Genomic DNA, 19,639 nt, shown 5'->3' on the forward strand with positions numbered 1-19,639 from the left:
GTTAACGAGGAGATGAAGCTTCAGCTATATTTACAGCCTTTGACATAATCAAAGTCCATGACACATTTAAACCACTGTGTACGCTCCACACGAGAAAATCTGGTTCCCACAGAACATCCAGTATATCAAGGTGAAACCTCATGTGAGATAGCCAGTGATGACATTTCCTTTGATTTACTTTAAGGGCTCATCGTTTGATTTCTATAACAACATGACATTTCAGAGTTAATCTCTTATTTATCGTACATTAAACAAATCATCTGAACTTTGTTTTCCCATAAACTGCAGACATTTCTTCCTGCTTTGTACCATTGTGTGTTTGTGTAACAGTGTATGTGTGTGTGTGTGTGTGTGAATGAGTATTTATGTGTGTTGAGGGAGGGAAGTGGTTTCTCAGCAGCAGTTGTGAAGGTCATAGTGTTTTGATGTGCACGTGTGTGTGTGTGTGTGCGGGCAAGTGCATGGGCCTGTGGTAAACCTTTTGACATATTTTAAGGATTGCCAGGCTGTATTCTCTTGATTACTATGAGGCTAATCACACAGACTGGTCCGTGTGTGTGTGTCTTAGTATAACGCATGTTGTGGGGACCTAGATTTGTTAACGGAGAGAAAAAGTCCCCACATTGTAAACAGTTAAAGTTGAAGGTGAGGACACGACTTAAGGTTAGGTTAGGATGAGATTAAAGTTACAGTTTGTCCTAAATTTAGTAAAGGTTAAGGTATGAAAATAATAGCTATAGTTATGTTATAAAAATAGTGGTTAAGTTAGAGTAGGCTCCCCAGGAAATCAATGTAAGTCCAGATCATCCCTTCTGATCCCATGAAGACATACTGTAACTCTTTTGTGTGTGTGTGTGTGTGTGTGTGTGTGTGTGTGTGCGTGTGTGTGCATGTGTCCTGTAATAGACTCAGCTGCATAGAGAGACGATGCTGGTAGACTGGCATCTGTTTGTTTGGGAGCCACTTGAGAAGCTGTGAAGTGACAGGAGAGGCTGCACCCCAGAGGATCGCCCAAGTGTGTGTTCCTGACTTTGTATGCAGGAACGAGAGACACCGGAAGTTTTTGCAATTGAAACAAGAGCTCTAAAATCAATGCTTTTGATTTAAAACACTGATCATGAAATACCTGTTACAATTTTCCAACTATTTTACAACCACTTAATTTCATTACCATTGATTCATGTTTTCAGACATAAACTCCGGAAAATGTCTGTGAACTCAAAAAATATCTTTACCCAATTTTCAGGCCTTTTTCCGGTGTTTGCCTTTCACATATGGAGAATCAGGTGGAGATTGTCGAAGAACATGTAAGATGCAGGATGTAATGTATGAATTTCACAGTTGTAATCTGTTGTTTTTTTTCCCGGCACAACAAGACCAGCGTCGTCACGTAAGGCCGGCGCATGCTTCTGCAACTGCGTCTGCGGCTTTTCACGCAGCTGTGTCGCAGGACTCTTTGTCATTCATGCTTCCCCAAGCTTCCCCAAGCGCTGCGTTAGTATGGAAGCCCTTCTCCAACCTGAGATATTTGTATTATTTTTGTTTGTTCCAGTTTTACTCCTGTTGCATGCTAGAAACGTCATCAACATGAAGTGTTGCGTTTGCAGGCTCACACGCAGCCCCTTTGGAAAATTTCAGGAAATATCTGGGATTCAGACATGCCTAAAAGCAGCTCTTGACCTCCTCACAACTAACAAGAAGAAGCACCTAAAGATATTTCCGACATAATGATTCCATAGGGACCCTTTAGCTGTCGTCTGAGGGGGGGGTGGGGGGACAACAGTGAGAAGTGTTTGTGTGAATAGATACAGCTGACTTATTACTCCCCTTGATGACGCACAATAGGACCCAAGTGAAATGTCTTTGTGTGTTTATAACATGTAACATGTGTCTGTGTTTTTAACAGTCTATCTCAAGGGGACATTTGATAGTCCAGTTGAGGTGCGAGCCTATTTGTTTGCCTTCACACGGGAGTTGGGAAAATCCTCAGGTGGTTTTCAGAGATAGAGCCATGTTCACAGATTGTGTCACTCAAAAATCACAAACTGCTGTTTTATTTTTGTTTGAAAAAAAGAGCAAAACACAGAGACTATTAACCAAAAATCGACCAATTCTTTTTGTGTCAACAGGACTCAAGGCTGTGCCCGATCCTCTGGCGGCTGTTGGGTTGCCATGGTACTGATCGCACACAGGAAAAGCATTGCATAGGGGGAAAAATGGGACATTCCAGTTTATTGTTGTGTTTGTTGCCGCTGTTTCTGAATCTTAATCTATTCCCAGGGTGCTGTTGGACAATTACTGAAGCATCTCATCTCCTTAGATGTCTTTGTCCTGTGTCTTGGATGAGGCATTTCTCCAATTATGTTCTGTACAAGGAGCCTGAGACAGTTCATTTTAGCTATCGAACGACATTCACCCCTTTATTATGTTCTCCACTCTCCGAGATGAGCCACCCCAGATGTGCCATCTGGGGGGGTTATGTGGTTATGTGGTTTGTGAAGTTTTGTAAAGTAGTCTATTTCCTCATAAGTCACGTAGCAACACATAATTCACACTTTTAATATATCGTTTTTAATTTTGGGCATGTTTCATTGGTCAGGGAGGTATAAAAAATTCACAGAAACATGAATTAATTAAAGAAAGGAGGAAATCGATGCAGACAGGTAGAGCTATATAATATGATGCATGAAAGTTAGAACGTTCCAAAAGTACACAGAGGTGTCACAGTTTCTGGTCTTACTGTCATAATTGTGACTACAGGAAACACAAAATGTAAAATATTCTAAAGGTTAAGCTTCTAATACAATACATTTTACATTTTCTTGCTGAGTTTAACTTTCGTAAATTAAGCCCACTAATTAAATACATGGTATAAAAACAAGGTTGTGAGAAAGAGGTTGTCAGGTCAGCTTTCCTGTCTTCCTGGCTTATATGATATTTTCATCTGTCTATTCATCTAAGGGCTCATTTATACTGCATTTATGTTTGAAAAGAGATTTGGGCGTTTCAAACAATGTTACTGTCATTGTTTAGCAATACTATCACTAGAGGGCAGTACAAAAGTAGCAAAAGTGTCCACGTTGTAAAATGTTTCTCCCTGTGCCCAGGAGAAGTGGCAGGTAAATTGCTTCTGTCCAACTCGCAAAGTCCAACCTCAAAAAGTTCTGCCATTTATGAAATTTCTTCCCTATGCCCTATGGTCATGCTGCTTGAACTGGCTACATTTTGTCAATATCTGTAAACTGTTACAAGTCTTGCACAAATAGGGATGAAATTAGTGCAGGGTCAGGCATAAGGCTTCGTCCATTTCAATTTACATGTCAAACATTTTTCAGAAATGAGCCTTAACCATCCACAAGAAAATGTTATCCCAATATATCAAATGATTTCTTAATTTCAAAATAAGATGGGTGAAGATGATACAGCATGTTGGTAAGTTAAATGCGGCAAGCTTGTCAATAAGTCAATTAGCCAATCATCCGTTCACTCACTCCTCCAGTCACCGCCTTACTTGGTCAATCAGTTGGTGAACTTCGTAACAAACAGGGAAGAAGAAGAACAGGTAGCTAAAGACAGGAACAAATTCGAGATCAATATGTTCCGGGAAGATGGCTGCTTCAGCTCTGTTTACTGAACTGTAAGAGGAATGTGAAGAGAAACTGGTTCTGACTGAAGCCGGAGATAAAGTATACACTGTATTCATTGTAAGAACAACAAGCAATGCAAATAGTTTATCGTGAGGAAATGTAAAACTACGTTGGTGGTAAAGTGGAGAAAATATATGGCAGAATAGGATAATAAGAGGCAAAGAAGAAGTAATGCAGTGTGAAAACATGTGTCATGTATTTCCACATGTGCCTGTGCACAAAGGGAACCGTGGAAAATTCGTTGCAATTCAATTTTTTCACATGGTTTCATTTAATCTGCTTTCATTTTGTGAGGTTACAATTTCAATTCCAATGTCCTTGGCAACAGCACAGCAAGCAATAGGCTGATAAGCCTGTTTGAATTCAGATTTCACACTGAGGATGCGTGGTGAGCAGGAGTGGGGAGATGTGGGCGTGCATGCATGTGCCTGGAAATGAAATCATAAAATCAAGCACAGATAGAACAAGGTCAGGGAGATTAATATAAAATTATCAACAAGGCAGGAGCAAGGGCAGGGAGAGGTAGAGGGAGTCACACAGTCGAGGAGGAGGAGGAGGAGGCGGTACTTTGGACAAACTCCAGCCAATCACATGAAAGAGGGCGTGGGTCAGCAGACAGGAAGGAGGGAGGACAGCGGCAGCAGACAGAGGGAGAAGAAGCAGAGCATGCTAGCGGAGGAGGGAGAGGTGGGACATTAGAGGTTGGTAGACAGAGAGATGCAGTGCCACAGTGAGTGTGTCTGCGAGGCGGATTGCTGCGCAATTCTTCATCCTCTTATCAGGCACCATGATGTGTTGTGGCACCACGATGTACAGATTCACTGCAAGAGCAGGGAATGCAGGTAAAAGTTCACCTTGAGCTGAAGTCCACCAGCGACTCTCTGGACCTTTTGGGATTACAATAAACGCGCATTGGTAATTCAAGCAAGAACAGCTGAGATTTGGATCTGACAACCTGACAAACCTGAAGTGGCTCAAGAATACCGTCTAACTTTTCTGACTTAAACTGAAACACCTGACCAAAAGGATCTACGACACCAGATCCAGAATTCAAACAGGTTCTTGGTTTGGCTGAAACTTGGTGAATTCTGAAACCATTCAGGTACAAGTTTGTGGCATCCCTAGTTTACACTGGAGGCCCGCAAAGCCGCCACCAAGCCGGTCCTGGAGCCCAGGAACCCTGGAGCAAGCCTGACCTTGGACCGGCTCTCATCAGAACCCCTGTTGGCACCAGCAGAAACGTCCAGTATGTCTCAGACCGGAGGACGGATCCACAGCAAAAAGGCTGGCATCCGGGCCGCCGTCATCTTGATCGGACTCCTGCACAAGTCTCGCAAAGCCAAGGAGAAGGAGAGAGAGAGAGAGGAGAGTGAAGGGTGGGTGAAGTTTGTCCCATTGAGGCATCTGATGAGGCGGGCATGCTGGGTATATAATGTGTGTGGCTTGAGGACACAAGCAGATGGTCCGCGGTGCAGTGTGGGGCCGGGATTGTGAAGAGCTAGTAAAGTCTTTGTTATTCCAGAGGAACAGGGCACTTTGAACGCTCTGCGGTTCAGTGAGTTTGCAACAGCAGGTCCTTTTTATTAGTGTGCTCGGGTGTGTGTGTGTGTGTACGTGTGTGTCTATGTGTGTGTGTGTGTGTGTGTGACCACACGTGTGTATCTGGGTCAGTTGAAATGACAGCTGGGACTGAGAGAGAAAGGTATTGAGGAGTGTACAGAGGTGTGCTGTGAGTGCGTTGGAAGAGCAAACAAGAGGGGCGGAGAAAACGGTGGCCAGAAGCAAAGCTGCGGTGTAGAGAGAAGGAAAATGAGGATAAGAGAATATAGGAGAATAGAAAGGAGAATATTGAGAGCAAAGGCTGTCCAGTCATCTTCGCATGTCTTCCTATGGGAAAGTGTCTGCAGGCTCTGAGGTCCATAGAAGCATCACTGGACACTTGTTGATGCCTGTTATGCTGATGTAGTTTCACAGCCACAGTACAAGGGCAAAGTGAGTGTTTGTGAGAGTTTAGTTCATATACAGCAAACTTGTAACCGTTATTACCAACAAACCTGCAACAGCTGTTAGTCTAATTTATTGCAGACTACAAGGGCTACTGCTAATCATGCAACAAAACTGATATTTCTGCTTACAGGTAAACGTGTTGAGAACGATATATATGTCATATATTTATACGCCATTTGTGTATATATCAGACAGATTGTTGCTGCCTTACTCCTTCCAAATGTTACCTGCAAGGGGAGTTTCCCTGCATGCTATGTTGTGGCCAGTTCATCTTACTGCTAACACTTCCTGAGTTGTACGCATTAGTAATATAGTTTTATTGTGCTAAAGGATATATATATATAAGTTGAATAGGTGTGTGTGTGTGTGTCTGTGTTTGTGTATGCATTCATGAGAGAGAGTGCATTGAATGAGCTTTGCTACGTTTTAATAGCCTGGACCAAAATAGACTGCATCAAAAATAGACTGTAACTCACTTTGCAAATGCTGATAAGTTTATCTGAGCTGTGTGTGTGGTGGAGGAGGGCATATATTTGTGTGTGTGTGTGTGTGTGTGTGTTTATAATTCAGTATCAGATGGTGTAAAATTAACCCCCGGAGATGAGGCTGCATTAGCAACCATGTAAATCGGGCAACTACCCCAGACTTCCTGGGGCCCCTGAAATCTGCAGGTTCAATGTGTGGTGTGGTGCTTTGATTAATATAATATAGGAATATGCCCCCATTCAAACAAATGTCAACTGAAATGATGGTGATTGGTTTGTATAAGCATCTAATACTTAAACAAATTTTGTGATCAATACAAACGGTTGAAGGAAAGGAGGAGTTTGAACATTATTTAATAAAGAATTTTTAAATATGATATCTATCTTCAATAAATTAACTGACTGGGCAAAATATGTGCTTAAGATGCAGCAACAGTTTACATGCGCAGTATAAGTCCAAGGACAAGACAGTCAGTGGGGCCCATTTCTTTGCCACAGGGGCCTCTAATGAATTAATGCAGCCGTACCTGGAGGTGGTGTTCATCGGATAGAGCAACAATTCTGCACAGACACACAAAAACACACACATTATTTACATTAACAGGATTAATTATTGCCGATTTTGTGTTCTGCACATTATTGCATCATGTCAAGTGAAATTAAATGGCACAATTATGTCTGGACCGAAGAAACAGCTTGAAGCACTGCAGCAACCACATTCTCCCATTGTCACACGGTGATCAATTTGCAATTTCCTACAATTTTAATTATCCTTTCCTCCCAGAAGTGGTTGTAAGGTTCATGATTGCTCTCTATCCATATTTCTACCACTGCTTTTTCACCCTTTAACACGCCATCCATTGTAACCATTATCCTTAAAGCTCCTATAGAAAGTAAATTACTGACTGGACCCATCATTTCTATCTTAGCAGTATTAGGACACTTTGTGTTTACTGCATTGGGTTTAACTTTGCAAGAGAGAATTTAAACCGTGATTATTTTTAACTTTATGTTCCTGGTTTCCTGACTGCTCAATATAATGGAACACACACTGGAGCACCTGAACATACAGGCATGTGAACACCTTGCGTGCATTGTCAGCATATTCCTCTCACAATTCATCTCTGCTCTGAAAGAGCCACCATGTATATTTCCCTTCCATTAAGTTGAACAACATGAGGCCTTGTGCCTGTATCTGAACATTTAGATTATCCCCCTATGCATTGATGCCCTCCGCAGCTCATTTATCTGCAGCTGCAGACCTGCTTGGTGTGTTTATGTGTGTATGAAATGTTTGTTGTGTGTGTGGCTGTATGGCTGTGATTTCACAAGCTGAATTATCCCCCACTAAAATGAAATGCCTTTTTATAAATGAGTTAATCATTTATACCATCTAAAAACATGGCATATTACATGTTCAGTATTTTAAACAGGCCGTAAACAAAGTATGAGTTCAGTACAATCCCAAAATTATATTAAACCAAATATGCATTATTTAATGAGTACATTATATGATGGGACACAGTAGTACAGGGAAAAGGTATGACCTTGGTGGTAAATTGTAGGTTTGAGTCTCACAAAAACCACCCTAAGAGGGTCACCGCCTGAAAATACTTTGCCAAGGAAAACAAGGAGAGAGAATTGTCTATGTTTATATGGATGCTTACCTTGTCTAAAAATATATTTTTAGACATGGTGACAAACTAGAGATGTCGAGCAGATGCATCATAATAAAATCCAAAATGCCCAAGGCTTCCTCATGCTTCAACAGCACTTTGGGTTGTCTCTTTCCAGCTGTGAACACCTCAAGGTAGCGCTTATAAAGAGGGTTAACACTGTCCTCAGTCATGAATTTTCATCAACCGTTGACTTCAGTGTCAAGAAGCGAGGACTAAAAGGAATTGGACGTCTAGAAGATCACCACCACCACTCTGAAATAAGATCATAGACTAGATTCTAGATCATAGATGAGCTGGTTAGCGTAGTTTAGCACTAAGACAGGAAACATGGGAAAAGCAGCTAACCTGGCACTGTTTAGTGCCCATGTTAATAAGTGATCTTTACTCCCCCTTTTCCTCCCCCGAACCCTATGTGAAGCTAGGCCAGCCGGCTGAACACTCTGATAAGCAATTAGGGTTGTCACTTTTTCCACTAATCTAGGTTGAACAAATCTGACATGAAACGCATGTTAGCTGCTGCTAGGTCAAGCTGATAATGAGCACCCTCTGCTGGATTACGAGGCAACTACTTCAGACGTGGCCTCTGGACTGTATAGATTGAATTAAAAACAATTCGAATAGGAGCTCTCCGTCACTTTCAAATGACTGTGCAAATTTTCAATACACGTTGACTCGCAGGTGAAGTTGAGTCTCCCTTTAAATAGAATCACTCTTTGGCTCCCCACAAGGTCCTCCTAAGTTAAGATGAGAGCAGACACCCATAAAAGGTACTGAGGATATAGTTGTTAGTCAGCCTACATGGGTTTGATTGGGTGGATTAAGATCACCAGTCTGTGGAGGAAGACTTGGGGTCATGGTGTGACAGGCCCTTCATTCTGCTAAATGAAACTAAGGACAATGAGAATTGATTTTATAAAGTTGTCCTCTGCTGCTGCAGTGACTTAGCCTGGATGCCAGACGAACTTAGCCCCGCCCACAACATTTGAGGTCGGGAAGTTCGGTCTGGAGTCGCTCCGTTAGGGAGAAATTATGCCCGACCGGGCCAATCAGATTGTCAGGGCGGGCTATATACGATGATCGACAGCTGATCAACGGTAACGTAATCAACCACGTCATCAAAGTGTCCTTGGGTTGAATTCGTTTTCAGCAAACATGCCTGCGGCTGGAGAGCTGAGATGTGTAGATGCTGCCATTGAGTCTGTTTTAGAAGACATCGACAGCGCATTCATTTTGAAAGAGGAACAGAGAACGTGGAGGCGACGCCAAAGCACCGCGCTAATCCCTATCGCGCCGGCGCTTGGCTGTTCACACCGGACACTGAAGTGACGCTGAACCGCCGGGCAGCGCTAATAATATCACCCGTTGATCCAGTAGATTAAAAGCATATACTTACTTGTTGCTCCAACATTAAGCAACAGCGTCCCAACATTTGTCTTTCTTGGTGTTGTCTTTATACAACATGTTCCGAGGATCATACAACTCACTGCACTTCTCCACTTCAATTATTAATTTAATGTCATCCATGTTGAAGAACTTCGCTGTTTGCTCCCTTAAATGTCGGGTGTCGGGGGTAAATTACGTATTCTCCACTCAAGCCTATGTGGAGAACGTAGCCCCCCCCCCCCCTCTCTCTCTTTTTATCTGTATCACTGATTGTGTGGCTGTAGTGGATGGGCAGAGGGGGACATCATTGGTCAAATTAAAACTCCAGGACAACAGAAGGGGACTTCAAAGTATGGGATGCATATTTGATCATTTATATCATATAAAATATGTCATCAATATAGTTTAAGATCGTTTTTCAGTGTTTTTCCTGGTGCGATACACTCGCGTCAAGCGCAAAAAATAGACTCGACGCAAAAAACAATCGCTGCACGGCACAAGGCAGCCTTGGCGCAGCGCGGCGTTTCAGCCTCCGGTGTGACCCGCACAAAGTTTTAACATGGGAGTGGATGGGAGCCAGCTGTTATTTAAGGCTTGACGCTGCGCTGAAGCTTTGCTTCGGCATCGCTTCAGCGTCCGGTGTGAACCCGGCGTTAGTAAATAACTCACAATACGTTGCTGAACATACGTCACATACTACGTTGCTCTGATTGGTTGTAGGTCTATCCAATTGAGCGAAGAGGAATTTTATTTCCTGGTCAGTTGAAACACGCCCCATAATCACAGCCCAATGGAGCGTCTCAGACTCACATTCTGACTAGAATTGTGAGTCTGACATTGCAGGCTAGCAGTGACTGTTATTAAGGGAGAGGAAATGGAGCTGGTGGAAATCAACGACCACTCAGTCACTGCTACGGACAAGAAACTGTGTTTTTAATATCCAATGAGATCAAGGAAATGTGAAGCTGCATCTTTTCTTTTCATTCTAAAAAAAAATAGAAACCTTTGAATGTTTTTCCTGCTTTCATGATTATAGAAACAGTCTAATAACCGACAACTGACATAGACAGCTTTACAATGCCAGAAACAGAATTGCTTATGTGACGACAAACAGCAGTCGGGGTGAGTACGGTCCTGCAAAGTTTCATCTGGACCTTCAAACCTTTCAGTTTAGTCTGCACAGAAATATCAGGTGGGAAAGGTGCACAAACCACAGTCGGGACCATAGGACAAAAAATGTAGTCAGACCAAAGTCCAGAGAAAGACGGACTTTGAGACCAATTGCAGTCTTCTGCGTTGACAGTAAATGTTTAAATGACAAAATAATGATATTACAGCGGCAACAAAATTATTGAAACGTTATTGAAATGAAATGTTTCATTCAATTAATTTAAATGGAAAATAACCATCGATTTGATAACATGCTGACATAAGACGCACACTTGATGGGAAACAAATCAATGTCTAGTATAGGCAGCCCTAGGAGGTGAATATGTCAGGACTTATGTATGTCATACAAAAGTCTTTAGTCTACTCTGTAAATAAAAAAGTAAACTAAAACTAAATGAATTAAATATTAACTATGTAAAAAAAAAGACGTGAACTTTGACTTAAACTTGAACTTTAAGGTGTGAAAACATCCTTACAGCAATTCAGCAAATAGGACCTTAGATTAACCTTCACTGAGAGTTTGAGCAATTGCCTTCATGTTATTGCAACAGAGAAGATAATAAGCCTGTTTAATAAGGTTGTCTTTGCATCCATCTCCAGCTATATTCTGAACCTGAAAAACCTTTTTCACATTAATAACTCAACTTCTGACCTTTTGTACTCTTATATAGCAGCCTCCACATTCCAAGTATTTGCAGTTCGCTGTCACTTCATATGATCTTTTTCTCTCCCAGTTATTTTTTGTCTTTTGATACAGTCCTTTCAGTTTTTTTTTTGAATGTCCCAGTCATCTGATTTTATTTTGTTTTTAAACCCTCACTGCATATTTCCCTGTGGACGAAAAAGATTAATTTGGTGTGACAGTTTTGCAATTATCACAACAGCTGTGGTCCCTTAAGAGAAAATGTCATCAAACAGTTTGTGTTGGTCTATTATAAATCTGCAAATCTGCAGGGCCCTTGATATAAAGATGTTTGGGGCAGGTCGTAACAACAGTATCATAGATACAAAGGGAGTGAGGCGTCCTCTGAAGAGTATGTTCATGCACTGTGATGGTGGGATGTGTCTCTCTTAAATAGACAAGCTCAGATTTAGACCGGCATGTTGGCACCACACAACAAGAAGGTTCCCGGTTCATTTCCCAGTTTGGCTCTGTGGAGTTTGCATGTTCTGCCTTTGTCTGTGTGTTTGCCATAGACTGTATATATAGGTGTTTGCAGGTACTACCTCCCACAGTCCAAAGACATACAGATGGGTTTAAGTTTATTGCTTCTCTTAGAGGAGAAGCAGTGTAGATAATGGATGGAAGGATAAGACCATTTCATTGATAATCTCAGACATGAACCATTTGTAGTTGTGTCCTGCAGTTGACATGTTTTTTTGATAAATTCTTTGGGCAGTAATAACCTGCTGGCTTCCTCTGAAATGCCTAGTCAGTTAGCAACTCTGCAGCCTCCAGACGGGGGAAGTAACATGTACAATAAAATACACCAAACCTACAAAGCATCGTTATACTTTTTATTTCAACAGTTTTGGAGAAATCCAAAACTTGACTTACCTGCTGCATCTAGATACTAGTTGCTATGCTATTATTGGACCATCCCTGCTTTTTCATTTGTATAAGGAAGAAGACAGGCTATATTTTCCTTTTCATTTGAATAGAATAATTTTTTTCTCATTCAAGTTCCCCCTTGACAGAAACATTGAGACACTGTTTAGGTAACCCTTAAATCCAGGTGATGTTTTCCAGATGGAGGATGAATCATCTGCACTTGTGTGAAGGGAAAAACCTGGTTCAGCAGGGTAACCACAGCAGATGTTTTAAAGTGGTGCTCTCTGGACACCTTACACAGTTTTTCCTTGTCTTGTTGCTCCCTCCCTGCTCTTGCACTTAAACCCTCCTCCTGCTGTGTCACCCAACCACTTTTTATTCACTGACTCACTTGTAGTTTCATTCCTCTGTCTCCCCGTGCTTTCCTTTTTTCTACTCTCTTACTCCCCTCTTGTGCGTGTCGTTCCTTTTGTGATTACCAAGTCGTGGGGGGCCGTAAGTGTTAGCTCTCTCACACACAAACATGCACACGTTTGATTGCACTTGAGCTCACATGTCTCTTTGCCGTCTGTTTGTACAAATATGTGTGTGTTAAAGTGTGAGTGTCAGCCTTGTCTCAGGGTGTAATGCATGAGATAGTATTGTCTCTAACAAGTGCCCAGAGACCCAACTAAGACAGCCCTATTTACCCAGCGCCGCACTGGAGATTGAGAGTGCTATTTTTAGTCTGCACAGATTCATTTATTCTCCCTCCCCATGCCTCGCTCTGTGGCCTCCTCTCTTTCAGCGATCTGTTTGACATCCATTTATTCTGCTCCTCTCCCTCTCTGTCTTAACATCCCTGTTCTTTTTCTCCGGGACCTTTATCCTCTGGCGTATTTATCAGCTATTCTGAAGTGGTGGAGGTGGTTGAGAAGAGAAGAATTCAATGTCATCTGATGGATCTATTCTTTTTTTCTCCTTTGACTTGAGTCAGTGAGACTGGGCGAGATAGAGCAATGATAAAGAGAAAGTGGTATCTGGAAAATGAGTAGGGTTAGACAGGATTTATGACATTTCCAGCGATGTGACAGAGAGAGTGGTATGATGTCAGTCAGCTCTGTTTTCACTGCAGTGCAGCGCCATAGGACATAAACTTCTGAAGGGAACAGTGTGTGGAAAAAGAGACAACAAAACATACAAATAAATCTTGATGGTAATAATAATGATAATATTAAAATTAACAAACAAATTATAATATAAAGCCAAACAAACAAAAAACAAACAGGACAAATAAAATGAAGAGAGGTAAAAAAATAAGTGCTGTTTGAGTTTTATTCATGGGGCTTTAAAAGACAGTGTGGTCTTTCTGTTCTTTTTATACACATTTCCAGTTGCATACATTTTTCTGTTCCATTCTTTTTTCCCTTTTCCTTCTCTGCTTTCCTTTTTGGAAATCTTCCTTCCTTCCAAGTTTTATATCTGACTTCATTTTACTTTTCACATATATAGTTTGTTGCATTAACTCATCAGCAATAGGAGAGAGTTGAGGATTGTTGAATAGACTTTATTGAACTCTTCAAACTTTTTTTTTGTAGTGCTGATTGTTTTTCCATTTATGTGTGTTTTCTTGGCGATAGTTAGGGCTACTAGTAGGGATGTTATGATCTGTGTTGAACTTTTGTGGAGTGTCTCCAGAATACCAAGTGTACATACAGAAGGGAACATTTTTATATTGCAGCCAAGGAATACAAACAGTGGAGTTGCTGCTTGTTCCCAGAAATGTTGTATTGGCGGGCAGAGCCAGAGTGCATGAAGGCGGTTGTCTGTTGTATTAAGTGTACAATGAGTGTACATATATACTTGATGTTAACACCTCACCATCTTTGTCTAGTGTTGACAATGTTCAACAATCAATTGAAGTGGAGATACTTGATTGAAAAATGCTTTTGAAAGGGATAGAGTGGCACATCTTCTGAGAACAACTTGTATATTACAGACTGTAAATAAAACTGGACAGCTCCCAGAGGTGAAAACAAATCATCTTTACCGCCCCCTGTTGGCTTACTGCCAAACTAAAAAGCCAAAATACGTTTCAAACGTTGGATGGTCACGTGTTATTTTCCAGGAGGTTCAGTTTTAATAAGTTGTGATGCTGTAAAAATAGGGTTAAGCATCACGATTGACAGCTGAGACTGACTCGCAATTGGGTGAGCTTGTGTACCTGATTACATCAGCTCCATTCCATCATCACTACCGCGCAGATACCGGCTCCAGCATGGTTTTACAATGGCTGAAAATGGTGATGAGTCGTCCATCCATAATTGTGGTCTCTACTTGAAAATAAAATAATTTATCATTTAAAGGAGCATTTACTCCACACCATATTATCTGTGAGTTTACACGACATTTCCTAACGATTATACAGGTGTTTAATAGATCAAAGGCCTCCTTGTTTATTCATCCACAAATACATGATGATCACGTAAGTGTAAAGTGAGGTCACTGCATGAAGCGCAACCACAGACACAGAGGCAAGCATGGCCTTTATCACTATCACAGCACCATTTGAGCAATGAGACAGAAAACAACACTGACATTTCAAAGGTAAGACAAAAGCTACTGTAGATAACCTTTGAGTGAGAGAGAGAGAATGTGTGTGTGTGTGTGTGTGTGGGGGGGGGGTGTTTGTGTGAGGTCTAGGTGTTGCCCATGTTATGGGGACCTAAATCTATATACATAGCAATTTCACATCCTCATGGGGACAAAGAGCAATGCCCTGTCCCAATTCCTCTCACTTGGCCTTATCCTTAGATAGAAAGTGCCCTTTGCTGGGAATGTTCCAAACAGAGTCACAGGGAAGAGGGCTAATAAATCTTCCTTTAGGAAGTGGTACACCACTCGCTAACACATTAGCTGCCAACCAACGTTATAACTGTTACAAACAATATCAACTAATGTTATTGTATTAACAGCCGTTATCAACTAACATTATAATGGAGACACATCTGACAAATGCAGGACAGATGGGACCGATTGATCTCTGGATTATGATTTTTTTTTTAATGATTATTATGCAAGCTGCAATACTTACATGAGAATTCTACACAGCTGTCGCCATCTTGATTTGCTTCTTCCATTCAAAAAGCATTCAGCAATTCCCATATATCCCTTCGTTTTTAGGGGGGTCCTGATTACACTACGGTTGAAGGGGTGTTATAAGGGCTAAATGACCCATAATATAAATTATACCGATTCTGTCTCAGCGGTCAATCATGTCGTTTAACCCTGTTTTTATAGCATCAAATAACTAATTGAAATCAAACTTACTTAGAAAATTAACAAACATCAGTGTGTTCATAATTAACTAAAAGGACAGAAACCGTATTTAGGAAACAATTATTTTAGGTGTTCTTTGCCTCATATTTTATTCCATCTCCCATCTGCTAACATGGAGGGGGTTAGGTTTATGACTTATACTGCAGCCAGCCACCAGGTGGCAATCGAGGCTCTTTGGCTTCATTTTTGGGAAGCTGTCATATCGTCCATCTTTACATGCAGACTTTCAGGTGTGAAAATGCCTGAAAGGAGTACAAACAAAAAACCCTTCAGAGTCTCTGCTCAGTTTCAATGTTTGCATGTGTGTGTCACATATAACGCAAACCTTAGTCTGAACTACTAAGAACATTCATTCACAAACACACATACAGTCCATTTCCTCTCTTCTACTCCATCAGCACATTGGCTCCATGAAAAGGATTTTTATTTGCTGTCAGCTCTGTAGTTGAAGGACCAATTACTTTTGTACACTTTCATGTATAAGTTTATAGAAGCAGCATGTCTCTGGTGTCTTCTCTCCAGACATGTTGCCTCCCTGTTCCTCATCACCCCCTCACTGTCTGTGTCTCTTCCTCCTGTTGCTAATGAGTGCGTTGCAGGTTTTCTGGCTGGACAGTCTTTTCTCCTGCTGCCGTCTTCGTATCTATTCATATCACAGTAAGAAAGAGAGGGTCCCGCAGGAAGCAGCCGGTGACTTGGAGCTTCGTTGCCTCCCAATTATTGCTCCCCTGACCTATACAAATATCTGGGATGCCAGTACTCTCCTGTCAGACAGCTGAGTCATGCTTCCTTTTTTCCCCTTTCTCTGTACAGTGGACTGTGTAACTGGTGCAGGGGGCATCGAGGACGGACAACAAGGCAAAGTGGTATTAATTTGAATTTCTGCTCTGAGATGTGACAGTTCTCTAATGTAGCTCATAATGTCACAGAATACCTACAGTCACACGTTTGCTGAATGGAACCCCAAATACTAGGCTGCGTCTGAAATCACCCCTCCTCTGCTTATTTAGTTTAGATGTGATTTATTAGTTAATTCCACAGCCTTTTATGTTTTATAGTTTCTGATTAACTATAGTTTTTCTTTCTTTCTTGTCTGGATAAATCACTGAACAGGCCAAATGGGCTCAAAGGCCCAAGGGATCACAGGGCTATCGGTCAAGAGCTTCTGGTTTTTGTGCATACCTTTTGTCATTGGAAAGTTGACCAAACATCTACAAAAAGACATAAAACCAAAGGGAAGAGACACAAAACATCCAGGAAGGGATGAAGAATGACCATAGATACTAAAACAACCACCATTGGACACAAAAGGCTAAAAATTACTGTAGAGATATTCAAAGAAAAGAACAGAAGTAGGATATTTTTTTTGTTGTCATTTAGTGTCTCAGGGTTTTGCTCCTATGCAGCTTGACAGTAATGGGTTGAACAGGTTACCCAGGGGCCTGTTGTCTCAATATCAATCATATGACTAGATTCTTTAGTGGTCTGTGTACTTAGTTCCGCACAGTAACATAAATCTAGTTTGAAGTGAAGTCTTAATCCTCAGCTTCATTCATTACCTCTGACATGTCGGTTATGTTTCAACCCATGGCCCTTTGTTTGTTTCTTTTGCGCAAAAACGACAGAAGGGATTTCCATAAAAGTAGGGAGAGTTTTATAAGAATGATAATCACTATTTGTATAGCACTCATCTAAACGAGGTTACAAAGAGCCCCACACAAAAGTCTGTAGGAGAGGGGGAGGGAAAGATCAGGAACATCACACTTGAACCCTATGAGACTGAGTGTTGTTATGAAAATAATTACAAGTCGCATGTTAGAATTGCTTTCCAGTAAAAATATGTTTGAGCAGTGATTTGAAGATCGGTAGTGAGTTGGGGAGAGAAGTGAGGGGTATGTGCCCAGAGGAGTTTGTTTTATTTCCTCAATAGTCTCACTGCTTTTTGTACACACCCACAACGAGGGGGATCACTAGGGAGTTTTGAAAGCGTTTTGCTATAGCAGAAGTGAAATCCGGAGTAGAAAATTCAAGGGCATGCAAAGCAATGTCAGCTTGGGGAGAGGAGCTGAGGCTGTAGCACAGAAAATCAGTCTAAGAAAAGAGAAGTTATCCAAAGTTATATGAAGCAACATGCATCACCTTTCCCTACATGTCTCCTGTAACATCAGCCTCTTAAAGTGCTCATCAGAGCTGCGACTGTCACGTCCAATTGATTTCTGCTGCGCAACTTCCTGATTCTCAGTCGACTTTAATGTACGTCAGGGTTGATGAGATGGGATCTTAGGTTCCCTGCCCCCTCCGTGCTGGCCATCTCTCCGCAGCCCCTCCGCTTTCTCCTTTTCTCTGTGTCCAATTACTGTTGTATTAACTCCATTAGAGAAACCATCAGTTGTGTAATTGGCCAATCAGCTTGAAGACCCAGGCTTCTTATCAAGTTTCATAACAAATATTAAGCCTAACTGGAAACAGGAGTGCGCAACAGCGAGGCCCTGGGTGGCTCTTGCCCGAAACCCTTGGTTCAACCGCTAGCTCTCCGTCAATTATTTATCTTTCCACATCCACTATCGCCCTGATGACCCCTTTCCATTCTCTTATCGCCTCTTCCTGTGATCTGTCCATCATGTGGGGGATGTGCAAGATGCTGTCGCTATTTTTTTCTCCCTCCCCACTCTTTCCCGCTCTGTGTCCATGCCTGTGCCATAATGTCCTGCTGTCCCAATCTTATCTGCAGGGTTTAATCAATAAATACAACAACAAAGATGTATCACGGTTTCTCCCTTCATCTGTCTCTATCCCTCTGTCTGTCAAAAAGACTGGTGCGAACACAGATTACTGCCATCATTAGATAAACATGATGACTGTGTAGATGTAATTACTGTTGAATCAACCATAATTAGCAGCAGAGAAATGAAAGCTGGATGAATGACATTCTGCTTTACAACAAAGGTACATCTTGTACATCTTTGGATGTAAATGAAGATCTGCCTTAGTTTTGTCCAGTATGTTCACAACCACTTAATCTTAGCCCAAGGTGACAGATGCTTAAACTGACTTTCACTTTGTCCTCCAACATCAGCTATTTCCTGAAATCCTTTAAAGAGCATGTCTATTGTTTTGGGGTGAGTCTTTCAGAGGTGACTTGCCTGCTCTTGGCAGACTGCCGGGCCAGAGAAAGTCACACAAAGTTAAGCAGCCACTGTGTAGTCAGCCAGTATTTACTGGGTATTTTTAATAATGTAAGTGTGCTGCAGCGGCTGGGAAGTTTCTGCCAGACTGTGTTTGTACCACTTCAGAGCCACAGGATTGAAAGCAGTTTGACCTTGTCATTTCATTTCACTGCCCAAGTGTTCGCTTCCTCCAAGCCAGCACTGAAGGCATGAACAGAACAGACCTGATAAAATTGTTCATGAAATAAATCACACATTTGTCCCTTAAAGCAACTAGATTGAACCTTTACCTTAAAGTAGCAGCCTCAAAATCTTAAGTTTGACAGTTCACTGACTTGGAATAGGTAGAAATCCCATTTTCTGTAGGAATTTCCAGAATCCTTCAACTCTTCTAAGCATTTGGAGGAAACGGTATTTTATAAGAAAGAGATTATAATCTCTTATTAACATTGTGTGTCCTATTTCAAGCAATTATTATATTACACAAGGAAAATGCAGAGGTTATTTTTAAGTTCACACCATGAATTGAGCCAGGCCTTATGTCATTTCTGCGTCTGTCATCGTGCAGTGAATGGAATATTTTTTTAATCCCACTGGTTTGAAGAGGGTTTTTGAAAATATCTTCAGGAGAGAAACCTTATAAACGACTTGCCTGGTTTATTAAATGTTAACATGATTACATTTTTCCTAAATACTTTTTGAAAAAATATTAGTCCGAAACAACACACAAATTCTTGTCTTTTCTCCTGCATGAAAGTGAGGTGCTAGTCGCCTGCCGCCTCCATGCCCAGGATGTTCTTTCATACCTCAGAACATGCACACCACCTTGTGTGCTCACACTGGGAACATGTTATGGTGTTAACCCAAAATGTCTAACCTCAGCTGTGATGTTGCATTTTACTTTACTTGATGAAAAAAAACAACATCTCATCTAATCCTCTCTCCACACGACTCTCTTTCTGATTCACTTTATCCATGACTTGTTCTTCCTAAATTGTGTCTTTGTTGCCTCCTGTCCCAGTAGAGCTGTCTCTCCCTCCCTCCCTTCATTTGAGGGTGAGTCACTGTGACGTAGCTGTTTCATCCCCCCTGAAACGATCCAGACAACAAGGACAATAGCCCCTTGTCTTCTTCCACTCTCCCTCGTTGACACACACTCTCGGTGAACAGCATCTCTCTGTGTGCAGGTGTGAGATAGGTGTCGTCCTTGTGCCCCACTCAGGACGCCACA

The 19,639-nt window shown here is 41.6% G+C and overlaps 1 protein-coding gene across 5 annotated transcripts in view; it reads left to right on the top strand.

Annotated features, from left to right (window-relative positions):
• Positions 1-19,639, top strand: part of rap1gap2a (RAP1 GTPase activating protein 2a) — a 92,362-nt gene that overhangs the window by 42,405 nt on the left and 30,318 nt on the right. For 3 of the 5 annotated variants that reach the window (XM_062385675.1, XM_062385674.1, XM_062385676.1), the window contains exon 1: positions 4,343-5,023. The exons of the other annotated variants lie outside the window; for them this stretch is intronic. In XM_062385675.1, the coding sequence (XP_062241659.1) occupies positions 4,896-5,023 (128 nt within the window). In that variant the 5' untranslated portion in view covers positions 4,343-4,895. Of the gene's footprint in view, positions 1-4,342; positions 5,024-19,639 lie in introns of those variants that run through there. 5 annotated transcript variants of the gene reach the window in all.

This window comes from Platichthys flesus, chromosome 4, assembly GCF_949316205.1.
Source record: "Platichthys flesus chromosome 4, fPlaFle2.1, whole genome shotgun sequence".
Classification (NCBI taxonomy): Eukaryota; Metazoa; Chordata; class Actinopteri; order Pleuronectiformes; family Pleuronectidae; genus Platichthys; species Platichthys flesus.